The sequence below is a fragment of the Scyliorhinus torazame genome, chromosome 5, assembly GCF_047496885.1.
Source record: "Scyliorhinus torazame isolate Kashiwa2021f chromosome 5, sScyTor2.1, whole genome shotgun sequence".
NCBI classification, from domain to species: Eukaryota; Metazoa; Chordata; class Chondrichthyes; order Carcharhiniformes; family Scyliorhinidae; genus Scyliorhinus; species Scyliorhinus torazame.
The window spans coordinates 70,757,619-70,777,302 of record NC_092711.1 but is presented as its reverse complement, the minus strand read 5'-3'; the positions used below and the strand labels follow the sequence as shown (position 1 = coordinate 70,777,302).

The window sequence follows — 19,684 nt, the reverse complement described above, 5'->3', positions numbered from 1 at the left end:
GGGCCCTGTAAGGTTGAGTTGTGGGGAGGAAGGGGGGCCTGTGCGGTTGAGTTGTGGGGAGGAGAGGGGGCCTGTAAGGTTGAATTGTTGGTAGGAAGGGAGGCCTGTGAGGTTGAGTTGTGGGGAGGAGGCGGGCCTGTGAGGTTGAGTTGTGGGGAAGGGAGGGGGCCTGTGAGGTTGAGTTGTGGGCATGGGAGGGGGCCTGTGAGGTTGAGTTGTGGGCATGGGAGGGGGCCTGTGAGGTTGAGTTGTGGGGAGGAGAGGGGGCCTGTGAGGTTGAGTTGTGGGGAGGTGAGGGGGCCTGTGAGATTGAATTGTGGGGAGTAGGGGGGCCTGTGAGGTTGAGTTGTGGGGAGGAGAGGGGGCCTGTGAGGTTGAGTTGTGGGGAGGTGAGGGGGCCTGTGAGATTGAATTGTGGGGAGTAGGGGGGCCTGTGAGGTTGAGTTGTGGGGTGGAGGGGGTGCCTGTGAGGTTGAGTTGTGGGGAGGAGGGGGGGTCTGGTGAGGTTGGGTTGTGGGGAGGAGGGGGGTCCTGTGAGGTTGAGTTGTGGGGAGGGGAGGGGGCCTGTGAGGTTGAGTTGTGGGGAAGGGAGGGGACCTGTGAGGTTAGTTGTGGGGAGGAAAGGGGGCCTGTGAGGTTGAGTTGTGGGGAGGAGAGGGGGCCTGTGAGGTTGAGTTGTGGGCATGGGAGGGGGCCTGTGAGGTTGAGTTGTGGGGAGGAGAGGGGGCCTGTGATGTTGAGTTGTGGGGAGGTGAGGGGGCCTGTGAGATTGAATTGTGGGGAGTAGGGGGGCCTGTGAGGTTGAGTTGTGGGGAGGAGAGGGGGCCTGTGAGGTTGAGTTGTGGGGAGGTGAGGGGGCCTGTGAGATTGAATTGTGGGGAGTAGGGGGGCCTGTGAGGTTGAGTTGTGGGGTGGAGGGGGTGCCTGTGAGGTTGAGTTGTGGGGAGGAGGGGGGGTCTGGTGAGGTTGGGTTGTGGGGAGGAGGGGGGTCCTGTGAGGTTGAGTTGTGGGGAGGGGAGGGGGCCTGTGAGGTTGAGTTGTGGGGAAGGGAGGGGACCTGTGAGGTTAGTTGTGGGGAGGAAAGGGGGCGTGTGAGGTTGAGTTGTGGGGAGTGGAGGGGGTCTCTGAGGTTGAGTTGTGGGCATGGGAGGGGGCGTGTGAGGTTGAGTTGTGGGGGAGGGAAGGGGGCCTGTGAGGTTGAGTTGTGGGGAGGAGAGGGGGCCTGTGAGATTGAATTGTGGGGAGTAGGGGGGCCTGTGAGGTTGAGTTGTGGGGTGGAGGGGGGGGGCTTGTGGGGAGGAGGGGGGGTCTGGTGAGGTTGGGTTGTGGGGAGGAGGGAGGGCTGAGAGGTTGAGTTGTGGTGAGGAGGGGGGCCTGTGTGGTTGAGTTGTGGGGAGGAGGGGGGGCCTGTGAGGTTGAGTTGTGGGGAGGAGGGGGGTCTGTGAGGTTGACTTGTGGGGAGAAGTGGGGGCCTGTGAGGTTGAGTTGTGGGGAGGAAGGGGACCTGTGAGGTTGAGTTGTGGGGAGGAGGGCGGGACTGTGAGGTTGAATTGTGGGGAGAAGTGGGGACCTGTGAGGTTGAGTTGTGGGGAGGAAGGGGACCTGTGAGGTTGAGTTGTCGGGAGGAGGGCGGGACTGTGAGGTTGAATTGTGGGGAGGAAGGGGACCTGTGAGGTTGAGTTGTGGGGAGGAAGGGGACCTGTGAGGTTGAGTTGTGGGGAGGAGGGGGGGGCTGTGAGGTTGAGGAGGGGGGGGGCTGTGAGGTTGAGGAACTATTAAACAATTAATAGTTCCATATTAACATTGCAAAGTGTGCAGTTCCTAATTGAAATATGCTAATTCTTTCAGGTGTGTTGATGTTTGCTGACATCAGTTTTTTTAACTAACGGTTTTCTGCAGCTGTTACTGATTGACAGTTGGTCAGAAGTTTCCAGACTCACTCCGGAGTAGGTTGCTTTACCAAATCCTCCACATTTTGCAGCGTTTCAGAGAACAATTCTACTATTTTTGATTATTCTGAGGTAAAACCATTTCAATAATTAATTACTTTTGCATAGTTGAAACATTTTTTCACTTTTTGAATTTTTTTAATAAAGATTTTTTTTGAAACTGAATTTTTTTCAATTTTTTTAAAAAAGGAAGGATTTTTAATTTGGAAATTTGTGCTACACATTTAGTGAGAGGAAGGCTCTAGTGGACGAAAAACAGTCCCCTGATGAGCAGTAATGACTGCGAAACATGTCGGGACCATTGTTTGCCTACAAAATAGGTTTTAGTAGCCCACATAAAGATCTGTACTCTCTACTTCGATGCAGATAGCACATTAAAAAAAAAATATATTTTTTTTTCATAACAACTTTTTCCTCATTTTTAAAAAATAATTTTTTTTTAAATTCTTTAACATTTTGTAATATCTACAAAAGAAGATTCCCCTTGTGATTTAACGGAGGGCTAGTCTACCAACCAATTCGAAATCTCTGCACAACTCTTCAGGTAGCATTTTTTAATACAAATATTTTTATTAAAAATAAATATAAAGTCTAACAAGGAATGATTCCTTCCACTAGATAGTCCACTATTAGACTACATTCGAATTGCAAAATCTCAGCAAGACCACTTTCAGGTACGTTACAATTTGGGAATGACTCCCAAAAACTTTAAAGCTATTTTCCAGTCTCGCACCTGATCGATCTCGTGCCCTCTATCTTTATCACATTAACATAGTTTGAAATACAATAATAATTAAATTAATATAAAAATAACAATTTTAAATTGTTTGTATTTTAGTTTACGTTTATTCGGTTTTTCCTCCCTCAATTTTTTTATGGATAACTAATGTTGCTTACATATAAATTATTTAGAATTATATAAGAAATTAACTCTTTCTGTTTTATTTTAAGGATGAATACCACCATCCTTTTCACGGAAGAAAATTTCTGTTTGCCAGCAACCAAAATAATGTACAAAATGCTGCAATATATGCATCACCTGACTATAATAGAAGGAAATATCCCCTAGTATATTAAAAAATTATCCAAAACATTAATCAATTCGATTCGACCCATAGGAGTTACCCCGCAAATTAGTTCAAAATTGATAACAAATGCAAATAATTGGGCTCAAACTACTCAAACAATTCTTATAGACCATTACGTAACACATTTAAAAAGATTACTTAATAAATTAGAAAAAGATGTTAAGAAGGAGTGACCACAAGAGGCATTTGATATGGCAAAAAGGTGGTATAACAAAAACTTTAGACAAAATGCAAGATTCGAGATAATTGAAAAAACTCAGAACTACATTTTTAACTCAAATATTAACATTTCACCCACAGACACAAACGTCATTAACCCGCCGGAAACATAGGACATAGATTCGGATTTCCAATATGCAGCGCCAAGTCACAATAACAGTTTTACACCTTTACCACAATTCCCAACTTGTACCACACACCTCAATCTACTGACAACCCCAGTCCAGGCACAATCATGTGTCAACGCAACTGACAGTCCAATTATAAACACAACCAACGTTAGACACATACCAAATAAAACTTTACCCACTACCACGAATGACGAGACCAAATATATCATATTGCTACACCCCCATACATTTTACAAAAATAAAAAATGGCTCTTAGTCCCAACAAAGTCTATTCTAATTATAGGTGACTCCAATCTGTCCACTATTAAGAATTGTCCCAACCCTAATATTAAATTTGACAGTTTCCCCCGCGCAAAATTCATCCACATTACCTCCGTTCTACATAAATTAAAATCTCATCCCATAATAAATACAATAATATTTTCCATAGGCATTTTCAACCGTACACAAACATCTACCACTGCTATCAAACAACTACAAATCCTTTTAAAAATAGCCGCACATAAATTCCCCAGAACTAAAATCTTCATCACAGAAATTAATTTTAGCTAGAGACTTCCAGAAAAACAAATTCGAACAATTATCACCTTAAATGATTTTATTAGAAAACAATGTTTCATCCCAAGCATATCAAATAAAGTTTTTACTGTTTCACACAATAATATAACCTGGACAGAAGACACTGCCACGGCCATCCTTCACAATTGGTTACAATATATTTAAATTAATTAACATACAAAAAGAGGGATAGTGTCTATCAAGTATATACTGAACTGTGTGATGTAAAATTAGTTTGAAAGATTTTATATCGGAGAGTTTATATCGGGTGTACAGCGTGAATGGTGAACCGGGAAAAGCAGGCATGTGTGTCTGTGCTGCAGTGAGTTTAAAAACCGTCAGTTGACTTCCGGGTGCGGCGATGACCAGCGAAGTCGCACGTTTCGGCAGCTCCCGGTGGAACGGACTTTTGGGCTCTTGATAGGAGCCCCAACGGCAATTTTAACGGCTAAAAACACCGTGCGGTAAACCAGAAGGGTGTTCCCCCTGGACACGGATGGAAAAAGGAGAGGAAAGTGGCCGGATTGCAGCGGATCCTTAGGAACAACGGCAAGGAAGGCAAGCAGAAACCAAGATGGCTTCGGAAGGTGGCAGTTTCATATGGGGCCCTGAACAACAAGAGTTCTTGAAACGCTGCGTGGAGGAGATAAAAAAGGAAATGAAGAAAGAGTTGTTGGCCCCGATATTACAGGCGATTGAAGGGCTGAAAGAGGAACACAAGACCCAGGAGCAGGAGCTTCGGGTCGTGAAGGCGAAAGCAGCAGAGAATGAGAACGATATACAGGGCCTGGTGGTGAAGTCGGAGATACAGGAGGCACACCAGAAACGATCTGTGGAGAGGTTGGAGGCACTGGAAAACAACGCAAGGAGGAACAACTTGAGGATTCTTGGCCTTCCTGAAGGTGTGGAGGGGGCGGACGTCGGGGCATATGTGAGCACGATGCTGCACTCGTTAATGGGAGCGGAGGCTCCGACGGGTCCGTTGGAGGTGGAGGGAGCATACCGAGTTATGGTGCGAGGATCGAGAGCAGGAGAAACTCCCAGAGCCATAGTGGTGAGATTCCTCCGTTTTAAGGATAGAGAAATGGTCCTTAGATGGGCGAAGAAAACTCGGTGTAGTAAATGGGAGAACGCGGTGATCCGCGTTTATCAAGATTGGAGTGCGGAGGTGGCGAGAAGGAGGGCGAGCTTTAATCGGGCCAAAGCGGTACTTCACAAAAAGAAGATAAAATTTGGAATGCTGCAACCGGCAAGAGTGTGGGTCACATATCAAGGGAGGCACCACTACTTTGAGACGGCGGATGAAGCGTGGACTTTTATTGTAGAAGAAAAATTGGAATGAATGGATTATGAAAATGAACGTTTGGACAAAGTGGTGGGGCGAATGGGGGGGGGGCGAAGAGGGGTTTTATGTTTTAATCCTGCGGTATGGTAACTTTTCTTTCTCCCACAGGTGGTGATGGGGGGAGGTGGGGAGGGAGAGGAGATGGGGCGTTGGCCATGGGAGGCGGGAATAGAGAAGCAGGAAGGAGGGGGCGTCGCACGGTGCGAGCCGTGATCACGGGGGGAAGCCGAGGTCAGCCAGAGTTTTCTGACTTCTGGGAGCAACATGGGGGGAGTAATTACGCGAGCGGGGGGGGGGAGGGGGGAATTACTGGGTTGCTGCTGCTGGGGAAAGGGGGGAGTGGGTACGGGAAAGGATGGGCGGGAGGGCACCGTCGGGGAGAGATACAGCTGCGTGGGAACTGGGTGAGAAGCTGGAAAAAGATGATGGCTAACCGGCAAGGGGGGTGGGTGGGAAGCCCCCCAACTCGGCTGATCACGTGGAACGTGAGGGGGCTTAACGGGCCGATAAAGAGGGCACGAGTACTCGCACACCTTAAGAAACTTAAAGCAGATGTGGTTATGTTACAGGAAACGCACCTGAAACTGATAGACCAGGTTAGGTTGCGCAAAGGATGGGTGGGGCAGGTGTTCCATTCGGGGCTGGATGCGAAAAACAGGGGGGTGGCTATATTAGTGGGGAAGCGGGTAATGTTCGAGGCAAAGACTATAGTGGCGGATAACGGGGGCAGATACGTGATGGTGAGTGGCAAATTACAGGGAGAGATGGTGGTTTTGGTAAATGTGTATGCCCCGAACGGGGACGATGCCAACTTTATGAGGCGAATGCTAGGACGCATCCCAGACCTAGAGACCGGAAAGCTGATAATGGGGGGAGACTTTAACACGGTGTTGGAACCAAGGCTGGATAGGTCGAAGTCTAGGACTGGTAGGAGGCCGGCAGCAGCCAAGGTGCTTAAGGATTTTATGGAGCAGATGGGAGGGGTGGACCCGTGGAGATTCAGTAGACCTAGGAGTAAGGAGTTCTCGTTTTTCTCCTGTGTCCATAAAGTCTATTCACGCATAGACTTTTTTGTGTTGGGTAGGGCATTGATCCCGAGGGTGAGGGGAACGGAATATACGGCTATAGCCATTTCGGATCATGCCCCACACTGGGTAGACTTGGAGATGGGGGAGGAAACAAGAGGGCACCCACCCTGGAGAATGGACATGGGACTAATGGCGGATGAGGGGGTGTGCCTAAAGGTGAGGGGATGCATTGAAAAGTACTTGGAACTCAATGACAATGGGGAGGTTCAGGTGGGAGTGGTCTGGGAGGCGTTGAAGGCGGTGGTTAGGGGGGAGCTGATATCAATAAGGACACATAAAGGGAAGCAGGAGAGTAAGGAACGGGAGCGGTTGCTGCAAGAACTTTTGAGGGTGGACAGACAATATGCGGAAGCACCGGAGGAGGGACTGTACAGGGAAAGGCAAAGGTTGCATGTGGAATTTGACTTGCTGACTACAGGCACTGCAGAGGCACAATGGAGGAAGGCGCAGGGTGTACAGTATGAATATGGAGAGAAGGCGAGCAGATTGCTGGCACACCAATTGAGGAAAAGGGGAGCAGCGAGGGAAATAGGGGGGGTGAGGGACGAGGAAGGAGAGACGGAGCGGGGAGCGGAGAGAGTGAATGAAGTGTTCAAGACATTTTATAAAAAATTGTATGAAGCTCAACCCCCGGATGGGAGGGAGAGAATGATGGATTTTTTGGATCGGCTGGAAATTCCCAAGGTGGAAGAGCAGGAAAGGGTGGGACTGGGAGCACAGATCACGGTAGAAGAAGTGGTGAAAGGAATTAGGAACATGCAGACGGGAAAGGCCCCGGGACCGGACGGATTCCCAGTTGAATTTTACAGAAAATATTTGGACTTGCTCGCCCCGCTACTGACGAGGACCTTTAACGAGGCAAAGGAAAGGGGACAACTGCCCCCGACTATGTCAGAAGCAACGATATCGCTTCTCTTAAAGAAGGAAAAGGATCCGCTACAATGCGGGTCCTACAGACCAATTTCCCTCCTCAATGTGGATGCCAAGGTCCTGGCCAAGGTAATGGCAATGAGAATAGAGGAATGTGTCCCGGGGGTGGTTCATGAGGACCAAACTGGGTTTGTGAAGGGGAGACAGCTGAACACGAATATACGGAGGCTGTTAGGGGTAATGATGATGGCCCCACCAGAGGGTGAAACGGAGATAGTAGTGGCGATGGATGCCGAGAAAGCATTTGATAGAGTGGAATGGGATTATCTGTGGGAGGTGTTGAGGAGATTTGGGTTTGGAGAGGGGTATGTTAGATGGGTGCAGCTGTTGTATAGGGCCCCAGTGGCGAGTGTGGTCACGAATGGACGGGGATCGGCATATTTTCGGCTCCATAGAGGGACAAGGCAGGGATGTCCTCTGTCCCCATTACTGTTTGCACTGGCGATTGAGCCCCTGGCGATAGCGCTGAGAGGTTCCAAGAGATGGAGGGGAATACTTAGGGGAGGAGAAGAACACCGGGTATCTTTATATGCGGATGATCTGCTACTATATGTGGCGGATCCAGCGGAGGGGATGCCAGAAATAATGCGGATACTTGGGGAGTTTGGGGATTTTTCAGGGTATAAATTGAACATGGGGAAGAGTGAGCTGTTTGTGGTGCATCCAGGGGAGCAGAGTAGAGAAATAGAAGACCTACCGTTGAGGAAGGTAACAAGAGACTTTCGTTACCTGGGGATCCAGATAGCTAAGAATTGGGGCACATTGCACAGGCTAAATTTGACGCGGTTGGTGGAACAGATGGAGGAAGATTTCAAGAGATGGGATATGGTAGCATTGTCAATGGCAGGGAGGGTGCAGGCGGTTAAGATGGTGGTCCTCCCGAGATTCCTCTTTGTGTTTCAGTGCCTCCCGGTGGTGATCACGAAGGCTTTTTTCAAAAGGATAGAAAAGAGTATCATGGGTTTTGTTTGGGCCGGGAAGACTCCGAGAGTGAGGAAGGGATTCTTACAGCGTAGTAGGGATAGGGGGGGGCTGGCACTACCGAGCCTAAGTGAGTATTATTGGGCCGCTAATATTTCAATGGTGAGTAAGTGGATGGGAGAGGAGGAAGGAGCGGCGTGGAAGAGATTAGAGAGGGCGTCCTGTCGGGGGACCAGCCTGCAGGCTATGGTGACAGCCCCATTGCCGTTCTCACCAAGGAACTATACCACGAGTCCGGTGGTGGTAGCTACACTGAAGATTTGGGGACAGTGGAGACGACATAGGGGAAAGACCGGAGCATTGGGGGGGTCCCCGATAAGAAACAACCATAGGTTTGCCCCGGGGGGAATGGATGGGGGATATGGAATGTGGCAAAGAGCAGGTATAACGCAATTGAAAGATCTATTTGTGGATGGGAAGTTCGCGAGTCTGGGAGCGCTGACCGAGAAATATGGGTTGCCCCAAGGGAATGCATTCAGGTACATGCAATTGAGGGCTTTTGCGAGGCAACAGGTGAGGGAATTCCCGCAGCTCCCGACACAAGAGGTGCAGGACAGAGTCATCTCAAAGAAATGGGTGGGGGACGGTAAGGTGTCGGATATATATAGGGAAATGAGGGATGAAGGGGAGACTATGGTGGACGAACTAAAAGGGAAATGGGAAGAGCTAGGGGAGGAGATCGAGGAGGGGCTGTGGGCAGATGCCCTAAACAGGGTAAACTCGTCGTCCTCGTGCGCCAGGCTAAGCCTGATTCAGTTTAAGGTATTACACAGGGCACATATGACTGGAACACGGCTCAGTAAATTTTTTGGGGTGGAGGATAGGTGTGCGAGGTGCTCGAGAAGCCCAGTGAATCATACCCATATGTTTTGGTCATGCCCGGCACTACAGGGGTTTTGGATGGGGGTGACAAAGGTGCTTTCGAAAGTAGTAGGAGTCCGGGTCGAACCAAGCTGGGGGTTGGCTATATTTGGGGTTGCACAAGAGCCGGGAGTGCAGGAGGCGAGAGAGGCCGATGTTTTGGCCTTTGCGTCCCTAGTAGCCCGGCGCAGGATATTGCTAATGTGGAAAGAAGCCAAGCCCCCGGGGGTGGAGACCTGGATAAATGATATGGCGGGGTTCATAAAGTTAGAGCGGATTAAGTTCGTCCTAAGGGGGTCGGCTCAAGGGTTTACCAGGCGGTGGCAACCGTTCGTCGAATATCTTGTGGAAAGATAGATGGGGGAAAAAAGAAGGCAGCAGCAGCAGCCCAGGACTTGGGGGGGGGGGGGGGTGGCCTGAGACAAGGCAGTTGCCAATTAGGGCTAGTTTTTATTTTTGTTATTTAATATTTATTTATTTGTTGGTGTTTTTTTTTTTTGTTCTTGTTTAAATAAAAAAGGTCATTATTATCTGTATTGTTACAATGCTGTGTAAAGGATGCACAATGTACTGTGTTGGTTGACCAAAAATTTTCAATAAAATATTATTTAAAAAAAAAAAAACGTCAGTTGAGACCTGTTGTAGTAATGAGAAAGTAGTCGGTGAATTGGTCATTATGAGCTATTATTTTAAAATATTTTTATGGATCTTAGTCCTTTCATGGTGTGAACATTTAAAGGGGAAGGGAAAAAGGTTTTTTGGGGATTTTTTTTTAAAAGAGTAATCTGGGGTTTGTATGGAAAGGGGTTTTATGGGGAGGGCTGGGGGATGTGATGGGTTGTTGGGGTGGGTTTTTAGTAAAGTTTTTTTTATAGGGGTTTAGACGTGGGGGGTGTAGGTAAAGTGGGGGGCGGGGGATAGGAAGGTTGGGGTGGAGGGTGTATACTGGGTTTGAGTGATGGGCAGGTTTTGGACAGGGCTGGAGTAGCGGGAGAAGGTTTGGATGAGGGAAGTTTCTAGCGTGGGAGGAGTTCCCAGATGGGGAGGGGGTTTCTATGGTTGGGATAAGGGGGAGTTTTAAGGAGAGGACTATCTTAAGGATGAAATGTTAATGAATAATATAGGGACAATGGGGGGAAGAAAAACTTGGTTTATAATATTAACCAATGTTTTTCCAGGAAATATTTGCGATTTATGGAAATGTGTATTTTTTTGTAGGTTACGTACAATATGTGGACTCGTATAGTTCTGGACTCGGAAGACTCGAGAAAAGAAAGGCCCTTCGGTTGTGTAAGTCTATCTTGATATTGGTATCCACATGAACTGAACACAATGGGCACTTGTAGAAACTGTTAGAGGTGGTTGTGTTTATTAAAGGGTGGAATATTATAATAAATATGTAAGGGAGAATGACAATTTTCTGATCATTTTTAATTATTACCTAATGTACCTAACTGGAAATATTTATCATTTTGTTTAAACAAGGTTTGAAACTTCATGATTTATGTAGGGGGGCAAACGGTTTAGTGGGGGACGGGGTTTGTGAAGGGGCAGGCTGTTTGTGAATGAGGGGGTATGTGAGGATGAGAGGCGGTGTGTGGGGAGGAGAGGGGGCCTGTGAGGTTGAGTTGTGTGGAGGAGGGGGGCCTGTGAGGTTGAGTTGTGGGGAGGAGGGGGGGCCTGTGAGGTTGAGTTGTGGGGAGGAGGGGGGGCCTGTGAGGTTGACTTGTGGGGAGGAGGGGGGGGTCCTATGAGGTTAAGTTGTGGGGAGGAGGGGGGGCCTGTGCAATTGAGTTGTGGGGAGGAAGGGGGGCCTGTGGGGTTGAGTTGTGGGGAGGAGGGGGGGGCGTGTGAGGTTGAGTTGTGGGGAGGAGTAGGGGCCTGTGAGGTTGAGTTGTGGGGAGGAAGGGGACCTGTGAGGTTGAGTTGTGGGGAGGAGGGCGGGCCTGTGAGGTTGAGTTGTGGGGAGGAGGGGGGGGCTGTGAGGTTGAGGAGGGGGGGGCTGTGAGGTTGAGGAGGGGGGGCTGTGAGGTCGAGGAGGGGGGGCTGTGAGGTTGAGGAGGGGGGGCTGTGCGGTTGAGTTGTGGTGAGGGGGGCCTGTGAGGTTGAGTTGTGGGGAAGGGAGGAGGCCTGTGAGGTTGAGTTGTGGGGAGGGGAGGGGGCCTGTGAGGTTGAGTTGTGGGGAAGGGAGGGGATCTGTGAGGTTGAGTTGTGGGCATGGGAGGGGGCCTGTGAGGTTGAGTTGTGGGGGAGGGAAGGGGGCCTGTGAGGTTGAGTTGTGGGGAGGAGAGGGGGCCTGTGAGATTGAATTGTGGGGAGTAGGGGGGCGTGTGAGGTTGAGTTGTGGGGAGGAGGGGGGGGTCTGTGAGGTTGAGTTGTGGGGAGGAGGGGGGGCCTGTGAGGTTGAGTTGTGGTGAGGAGGGGGTGTCTGTGCGGTTGAGGTGTGGGGAGGAGGGGGGCCTGTGAGGTTGAGTTGCGCGGAGGAAGGGGGGTCTGGTGAGGTTGAGTTGTGGGGAGGAGAAAGGACCTGTGAGGTTGAGTTGTGGGGAGGAGAGGGGGCCTGTGAGGTTGAGTTGTGGGGAGGAGGGGTCCTGTGAGGTTGAGTTGTGGGGAGGAGGGGGGGCCCTGTAAGGTTGAGTTGTGGGGAGGAGGGGGGGGGCCTGTAAGGTTGAGTTGTGGGGAGGAAGGGGGGCCTGTGCGGTTGAGTTGTGGGGAGGAGAGGGGGCCTGTAAGGTTGAATTGTTGGGAGGAAGGGAGGCCTGTGAGGTTGAGTTGTGGGGAGGAGGGGGGGCCTGTGAGGTTGAGTTGTGGGGAGAAGGGGGGCCTGTGAGGTTGAGTTGTGGTGAGGAGGGGGGCCTGAGGTTGAGTTGTGGGGTGGAGGGGGGGCCTGTGAGGTTGAGTTGTGTGGAGGAGGGGGGTCTGTGAGGTTGACTTGTGGGGAGAAGGGGGGGCCTGTGAGGTTGAGTTGTGGGGAGGAAGGGGACCTGTGAGGTTGAGTTGTGGGGAGGAGGCGGGCCTGTGAGGTTGAGTTGTGGGGAAGGGAGGGGGCCTGTGAGGTTGAGTTGTGGGCATGGGAGGGGGCCTGTGAGGTTGAGTTGTGGGCATGGGAGGGGGCCTGTGAGGTTGAGTTGTGGGGAGGTGAGGGGGCCTGTGAGATTGAATTGTGGGGAGTAGGGGGGCCTGTGAGGTTGAGTTGTGGGGTGGAGGGGGTGCCTGTGAGGTTGAGTTGTGGGGAGGAGGGGGGGTCTGGTGAGGTTGGGTTGTGGGGAGGAGGGGGGCTCTGGTGAGGTTGGGTTGTGGGGAGGAGGGGGGTCCTGTGAGGTTGAGTTGTGGGGAGGGGGCCTGTGAGGTTGAGTTGTGGGGAAGGGAGGGGACCTGTGAGGTTAGTTGTGGGGAGGAAAGGGGGCTTGTGAGGTTGAGTTGTGGGGAGTGGAGGGGGTCTCTGAGGTTGAGTTGTGGGCATGGGAGGGGGCCTGTGAGGTTGAGTTGTGGGGGAGGGAAGGGGGTCTGTGAGGTTGAGTTGTGGGGAGGAGAGGGGGCCTGTGAGATTGAATTGTGGGGAGTAGGGGGGGTCTGGTGAGGTTGGGTTGTGGGGAGGAGGGGGGGCTGAGAGGTTGAGTTGTGGTGAGGAGGGGGGGCCTGTGTGGTTGAGTTGTGGGGAGGAGGGGGGGCCTGTGAGCTTGAGTTGTGGGGAGGAGGGGGGCCTGAGTTTGAGTTGTGGGGAGGAGGGGGGTCTGTGAGGTTGACTTGTGGGGAGAAGTGGGGGCCTGTGAGGTTGAGTTGAGGGGAGGAAGGGGACCTGTGAGGTTGAGTTGTGGGGAGGAGGGCGGGCCTGTGAGGTTGAGTTGTGGGGAGGAGGGGGGGGGGCTGTGAGGTTGAGGAGGGGGGGGGCTGTGAGGTTGAGGAACTGTTAAACAATTAATAGTTCCATATTAACATTGCAAAGTGTGCAGTTCCTAATTGAAATATGCTAATTCTTTCAGGTGTGTTGATGTTTGCTGACATCAGTTTTTTTAACTAACGGTTTTCTGCAGCTGTTAATGATTGACAGTTGGTCAGAAGCTTCCAGACTCACTCCGGAGTAGGTTGCTTTACCAAATCCTCCACATTTTGCAGCGTTTCAGAGAACAATTCTACTATTTTTGATTATTCTGAGGTAAAACCATTTCAATAATTAATTACTTTTGCATAGTTGAAACATTTTTTCACTTTTTGAATTTTTTTAATAAAGATTTTTTTTGAAACTGAATTTTTTTCAATTTTTTTCAAAAAGGAAGGATTTTTAATTTGGAAATTTGTGCTACACATTTAGTGAGAGGAAGGCTCTTAGTGGACGAAAAACAGTCCCCTGATGAGCAGTAATGACTGCGAAACATGTCGGGACCATTGTTTGCCTACAAAATAGGTTTTAGTAGCCCACATAAAGATCTGTACTCTCTACTTCGATGCAGATAGCACATTAAAAAAAATATATATTTTTTTTTTCATAACAACTTTTTCCTCATTTTTTAAAAATAATTTTTTTTTAAATTCTTTAACATTTTGTAATATCTACAAAAGAAGATTCCCCTTGTGATTTAACGGAGGGCTAGTCTACCAACCAATTCGAAATCTCTGCACAACTCTTCAGGTAGCATTTTTTAATACAAATATTTTTATTAAAAATAAATATAAAGTCTAACAAGGAATGATTCCTTCCACTAGATAGTCCACTATTAGACTACATTCGAATTGCAAAATCTCAGCAAGACCACTTTCAGGTACGTTACAATTTGGGAATAACTCCCAAAAACTTTAAAGCTATTTTCCAGTCTCGCACCTGATCGATCTCGTGCCCTCTATCTTTATCACATTAACATAGTTTGAAATACAATAATAATTAAATTAATATAAAAATAACAATTTTAAATTGTTTGTATTTTAGTTTACGTTTATTCGGTTTTTCCTCCCTCAATTTTTTTATGGATAACTAATGTTGCTTACATATAAATTATTTAGAATTATATAAGAAATTAACTCTTTCTGTTTTATTTTAAGGATGAATACCACCATCCTTTTCACGGAAGAAAATTTCTGTTTGCCAGCAACCAAAATAATGTACAAAATGCTGCAATATATGCATCACCTGACTATAATAGAAGGAAATATCCCCTAGTATATTAAAAAATTATCCAAAACATTAATCAATTCGATTCGACCCATAGGAGTTACCCCGCAAATTAGTTCAAAATTGATAACAAATGCAAATAATTGGGCTCAAACTACTCAAACAATTCTTATAGACCATTACGAAACACATTTAAAAAGATTACTTAATAAATTAGAAAAAGATGTTAAGAAGGAGTGACCACAAGAGGCATTTGATATGGCAAAAAGGTGGTATAACAAAAACTTTAGACAAAATGCAAGATTCGAGATAATTGAAAAAACTCAGAACTACATTTTTAACTCAAATATTAACATTTCACCCACAGACACAAACGTCATTAACCCGCCGGAAACACAGGACATAGATTCGGATTTCCAATATGCAGCGCCAAGTCACAATAACAGTTTTACACCTTTACCACAATTCCCAACTTGTACCACACACCTCAATCTACTGACAACCCCAGTCCAGGCACAATCATGTGTCAACGCAACTGACAGTCCAATTATAAACACAACCAACGTTAGACACATACCAAATAAAACTTTACCCACTACCACGAATGACGAGACCAAATATATCATATTGCTACACCCCCATACATTTTACAAAAATAAAAAATGGCTCTTAGTCCCAACAAAGTCTATTCTAATTATAGGTGACTCCAATCTGTCCACTATTAAGAATTGTCCCAACCCTAATATTAAATTTGACAGTTTCCCCCGCGCAAAATTCATCCACATTACCTCCGTTCTACATAAATTAAAATCTCATCCCATAATAAATACAATAATATTTTCCATAGGCATTTTCAACCGTACACAAACATCTACCACTGCTATCAAACAACTACAAATCCTTTTAAAAATAGCCGCACATAAATTCCCCAGAACTAAAATCTTCATCACAGAAATTAATTTTAGCTAGAGACTTCCAGAAAAACAAATTCGAACAATTATCACCTTAAATGATTTTATTAGAAAAAAATGTTTCATCCCAAGCATATCAAATAAAGTTTTTACTGTTTCACACAATATAACCTGGACAGAAGACACTGCCACGGCCATCCTTCACAATTGGTTACAATATATTTAAATTAATTAACATACAAAAAGAGGGATAGTGTCTATCAAGTATATACTGAACTGTGTGATGTAAAATTAGTTTGAAAGATTTTATATCGGAGAGTTTATATCGGGTGTACAGCGTGAATGGTGAACCGGGAAAAGCAGGCATGTGTGTCTGTGCTGCAGTGAGTTCAAAAACCGTCAGTTGAGACGTGTTGTAGTAATGAGAAAGTAGTCGGTGAATTGGTCATTATGAGCTATTATTTTAAAATATTTTTATGGATCTTAGTCCTTTCATGGTGTGAATATTTAAAGGGGAAGGGAAAAAGGTTTTTTGGGGAATTTTTTTTTAAAGAGTAATCTGGGGTTTGTATGGAAAGGGGTTTTATGGAGAGGGCTGGGGGATGTGATGGGTTGTTGGGGTGGGTTTTTAGTAAAGTTTTTTTTATAGGGGTTTAGAGGTGGAGGGTGTAGGTAAAGTGGGGGGCGGGGGATAGGAAGGTTGGGGTGGAGGGTGTATACTGGGTTTGAGTGATGGGCAGGTTTTGGACAGGGCTGGAGTAGCGGGAGAAGGTTTGGATGAGGGAAGTTTCTAGCGTGGGAGGAGTTCCCAGATGGGGAGGGGGTTTCTATGGTTGGGATAAGGGGGAGTTTTAAGGAGAGGACTATCTTAAGGATGAAATGTTAATGAATAATATAGGGACAATGGGGGGAAGAAAAACTTGGTTTATAATATTAACCAATGTTTTTCCAGGAAATATTTGCGATTTATGGAAATGTGTATTTTTTTGTAGGTTACGTACAATATGTGGACTCGTATAGTTCTGGACTCGGAAGACTTGAGAAAAGAAAGGCCCTTCGGTTGTGTAAGTCTATCTTGATATTGGTATCCACATGAACTGAACACAATGGGCACTTGTAGAATCTGTTAGAGGTGGTTGTGTTTATTAAAGGGTGGAATATTATAATAAATATGTAAGGGAGAATGACAATTTTCTGATCATTTTTAATTATTACCTAATGTACCTAACTGGAAATATTTATCATTTTGTTTAAACAAGGTTTGAAACTTCATGATTTATGTAGGGGGGCAAACGGTTTAGTGGGGGACGGGGTTTGTGAAGGGGCAGGCTGTTTGTGAATGAGGGGGTATGTGAGGATGAGAGGCGGTGTGTGGGGAGGAGAGGGGGCCTGTGAGGTTGAGTTGTGTGGAGGAGGGGGGCCTGTGAGGTTGAGTTGTGGGGAGGAGGGGGGGCCTGTGAGGTTGAGTTGTGGGGAGGAGGGGGGGCCTGTGAGGTTGAGTTGTGGTGAGGAGGGGGGCCTGAGGCTGAGTTGTGGGGTGGAGGGGGGGCCTGTGAGGTTGAGTTGTGTGGAGGAGGGGGGCTGTGAGGTTGAGGAGGGGGGGGGCTGTGAGGTCTAGGAGGGGGGGGCTGTGAGGTTGAGGAGGGGGGGGCTGTGCGGTTGAGTTGTGGTGAGGGGGGGCCTGTGAGGTTGAGTTGTGGGGAAGGGAGGAGGCCTGTGAGGTTGAGTTGTGGGGAGGGGAGGGGGCCTGTGAGGTTGAGTTGTGGGGAAGGGAGGGGATCTGTGAGGTTAGTTGTGGGGAGGGAAGGGGGCGTGTGAGGTTGAGTTGTGGGGAGTGGAGGGCGTCTCTGAGGTTGAGTTGTGGGCATGGGAGGGGGCCTGTGAGGTTGAGTTGTGGATGAGGGAAGGGGGCCTGTGAGGTTGAGTTGTGGGGAGGAGAGGGGGCCTGTGAGATTGAATTGTGGGGAGTAGGGGGGCGTGTGAGGTTGAGTTGTGGGGAGGAGGGGGGGGGCCTGTGAGGTTGAGTTGTGGTGAGGAGGGGGTGTCTGTGCGGTTGAGTTGTGGGGAGGAGGGGGGCCTGTGAGGTTGAGTTGCGGGGAGGAAGGGGGGTCTGGTGAGGTTGAGTTGTGGGGAGGAGAAAGGACCTGTGAGGTTGAGTTGTGGGGAGGAGAGGGGGCCTGTGAGGTTGAGTTGTGGGGAGGAGGGGGGCCCTGTAAGGTTGAGTTGTGGGGAGGATGGGCCCTGTAAGGTTGAGTTGTGGGGAGGAAGGGGGGCCTGTGCGGTTGAGTTGTGGGGAGGAGAGGGGGCCTGTAAGGTTGAATTGTTGGGAGGAAGGGAGGCCTGTGAGGTTGAGTTGTGGGGAGGAGGGGGGGCCTGTGAGGTTGAGTTGTGGGGAGAAGGGGGGCCTGTGAGGTTGAGTTGTGGTGAGGAGGGGGGCCTGAGGTTGAGTTGTGGGGTGGAGGGGGGGCCTGTGAGGTTGAGTTGTGTGGAGGAGGGGAGGGGGGCTGTGAGGTTGAGGAGGGGGGGGGCTGTGAGGTCGAGGAGGGGGGGCTGTGAGGTTGAGGAGGGGGGGGCTGTGCGGTTGAGTTGTGGTGAGGGGGGGCCTGTGAGGTTGTGTTGTGGGGAAGGGAGGAGGCCTGTGAGGTTGAGTTGTGGGGAGGGGAGGGGGCCTGTGAGGTTGAGTTGTGGGGAAGGGAGGGGATCTGTGAGGTTAGTTGTGGGGAGGGAAGGGGGCGTGTGAGGTTGAGTTGTGGGGAGTGGAGGGGGTCTCTGAGGTTGAGTTGTGGGCATGGGAGGGGGCCTGTGAGGTTGAGTTGTGGGGGAGGGAAGGGGGCCTGTGAGGTTGAGTTGTGGGGAGGAGAGGGGGCCTGTGAGATTGAATTGTGGGGAGTAGGGGGGCGTGTGAGGTTGAGTTGTGGGGAGGAGTAGGGGCCTGGGAGGTTGAGTTGTGGGGAGGAGGGGGGGGGCCTGTGAGGTTGAGTTGTGGGGAGGAAGGGGGGCCCTGTAAGGTTGAGTTGTGGGGAGGAAGGGGGGCCTGTGCGGTTGAGTTGTGGGGAGGAGAGGGGGCCTGTAAGGTTGAATTGTTGGGAGGAAGGGAGGCCTGTGAGGTTGAGTTGTGGTGAGGAGGGGGGCCTGAGGTTGAGTTGTGGGGTGGAGGGGGGGCCTGTGAGGTTGAGTTGTGTGGAGGAGGGGGGCCTGTGAGGTTGACTTGTGGGGAGAAGGGGGGGGCCTGTGAGGTTGAGTTGTGGGGAGGAAGGGGACCTGTGAGCTTGAGTTGTGGGGAGGAGGCGGGCCTGTGAGGTTGAGTTGTGGGGAAGGGAGGGGGCCTGTGAGGTTGAGTTGTGGGCATGGGAGGGGGCCTGTGAGGTTGAGTTGTGGGCATGGGAGGGGGCCTGTGAGGTTGAGTTGTGGGGAGGAGAGGGGGCCTGTGAGGTTGAGTTGTGGGGAGGTGAGGGGGCCTGTGAGATTGAATTGTGGTGAGTAGGGGGGCCTGTGAGGTTGAGTTGTGGGGTGGAGAGGGTGCCTGTGAGGTTGAGTTGTGGGGAGTAGGGGGGGTCCGGTGATGTTGGGTTGTGAGGAGGAGGGGGGTCCTGTGAGGTTGAGTTGTGGGGAGGGGAGGGGGCCTGTGAGGTTGAGTTGTGGGGAAGGGAGGGGACCTGTGAGGTTAGTTGTGGGGAGGAAAGGGGGCGTGTGAGGTTGAGTTGTGGGGAGTGGAGGGGGTCTCTGAGGTTGAGTTGTGGGCATGGGAGGGGGCCTGTGAGGTTGAGTTGTGGTGGAGGGAAGGGGGCCTGTGAGGTTGAGTTGTGGGGAGGAGAGGGGGCCTGTGAGATTGAATTGTGGGGAGTAGGGGGGCCTGTGAGGTTGAGTTGTGGGTTGGAGGGGGGGCCTGTGAGGTTGAGTTGTGGGGAGGAGGGGGGGTCTGGTGAGGTTGGGTTGTGGGGAGGAGGGGGGCTGAGAGGTTGAGTTGTGGTGAGGAGGGGGGGCCTGTGTGGTTGAGTTGTGGGGAGGAGGGGGGGCCTGTGAGCTTGAGTTGTGGGGAGGAGGGGGGCCTGAGTTTGAGTTGTGGGGAGGAGGGGGGTCTGTGAGGTTGACTTGTGGGGAGAAGTGGGGGCCTGTGAGGTTGAGTTGTGGGGAGGAAGGGGACCTGTGAGGTTGAGTTGTGGGGAGGAGGGTGGGACTGTGAGGTTGAGTTGTGGGGAGGAAGGGGACCTGTGAGGTTGAGTTGTGGGGAGGAGGGGGGGCTGTGAGGTTGAGGAGGGGGGGCTGTGAGGTTGAGGAACTATTAAACAATTAATAGTTCCATATTAACATTGCAAAGTGTGCAGTTCCTAATTGAAATATGCTAATTCTTTCAGGTGTGTTGATGTTTGCTGACATCAGTTTTTTTAACTAACGGTTTTCTGCAGCTGTTACTGATTGACAGTTGGTCAGAAGCTTCCAGACTCACTCCGGAGTAGGTTGCTTTACCAAATCCTCCACATTTTGCAGCGTTTCAGAGAACAATTCTACTATTTTT

At 49.6% G+C, this 19,684-nt stretch overlaps 2 protein-coding genes across 8 annotated transcripts in view; one reads left to right on the top strand and one right to left on the bottom strand.

Moving 5' to 3' along the window:
* The window catches only part of LOC140418347 (uncharacterized), an 86,101-nt gene that overhangs the window by 3,889 nt on the left and 62,528 nt on the right, over nucleotides 1–19,684 (top strand). Inside the window, exons 2-5 of one of the 7 annotated variants that reach the window (XM_072501822.1) lie at nucleotides 2,568–2,623; nucleotides 10,369–10,440; nucleotides 13,855–13,910; nucleotides 14,188–14,435. In XM_072501822.1, coding sequence (XP_072357923.1) covers nucleotides 2,568–2,623; nucleotides 10,369–10,440; nucleotides 13,855–13,869 — 143 coding nt within the window. In that variant the 3' untranslated portion in view covers nucleotides 13,870–13,910; nucleotides 14,188–14,435. Of the gene's footprint in view, nucleotides 1–2,567; nucleotides 2,624–10,368; nucleotides 10,658–13,133; nucleotides 13,183–13,854; nucleotides 14,009–14,187; nucleotides 14,436–15,992; nucleotides 16,450–19,684 lie in introns of those variants that run through there. The other 6 variants (XM_072501820.1, XM_072501819.1, XM_072501821.1 and 3 more) reach the window with 6 other exon arrangements.
* LOC140418341 (uncharacterized) overlaps nucleotides 1–19,684 on the bottom strand; it is a 397,355-nt gene that overhangs the window by 347,088 nt on the left and 30,583 nt on the right. The window lies entirely within an intron of this gene.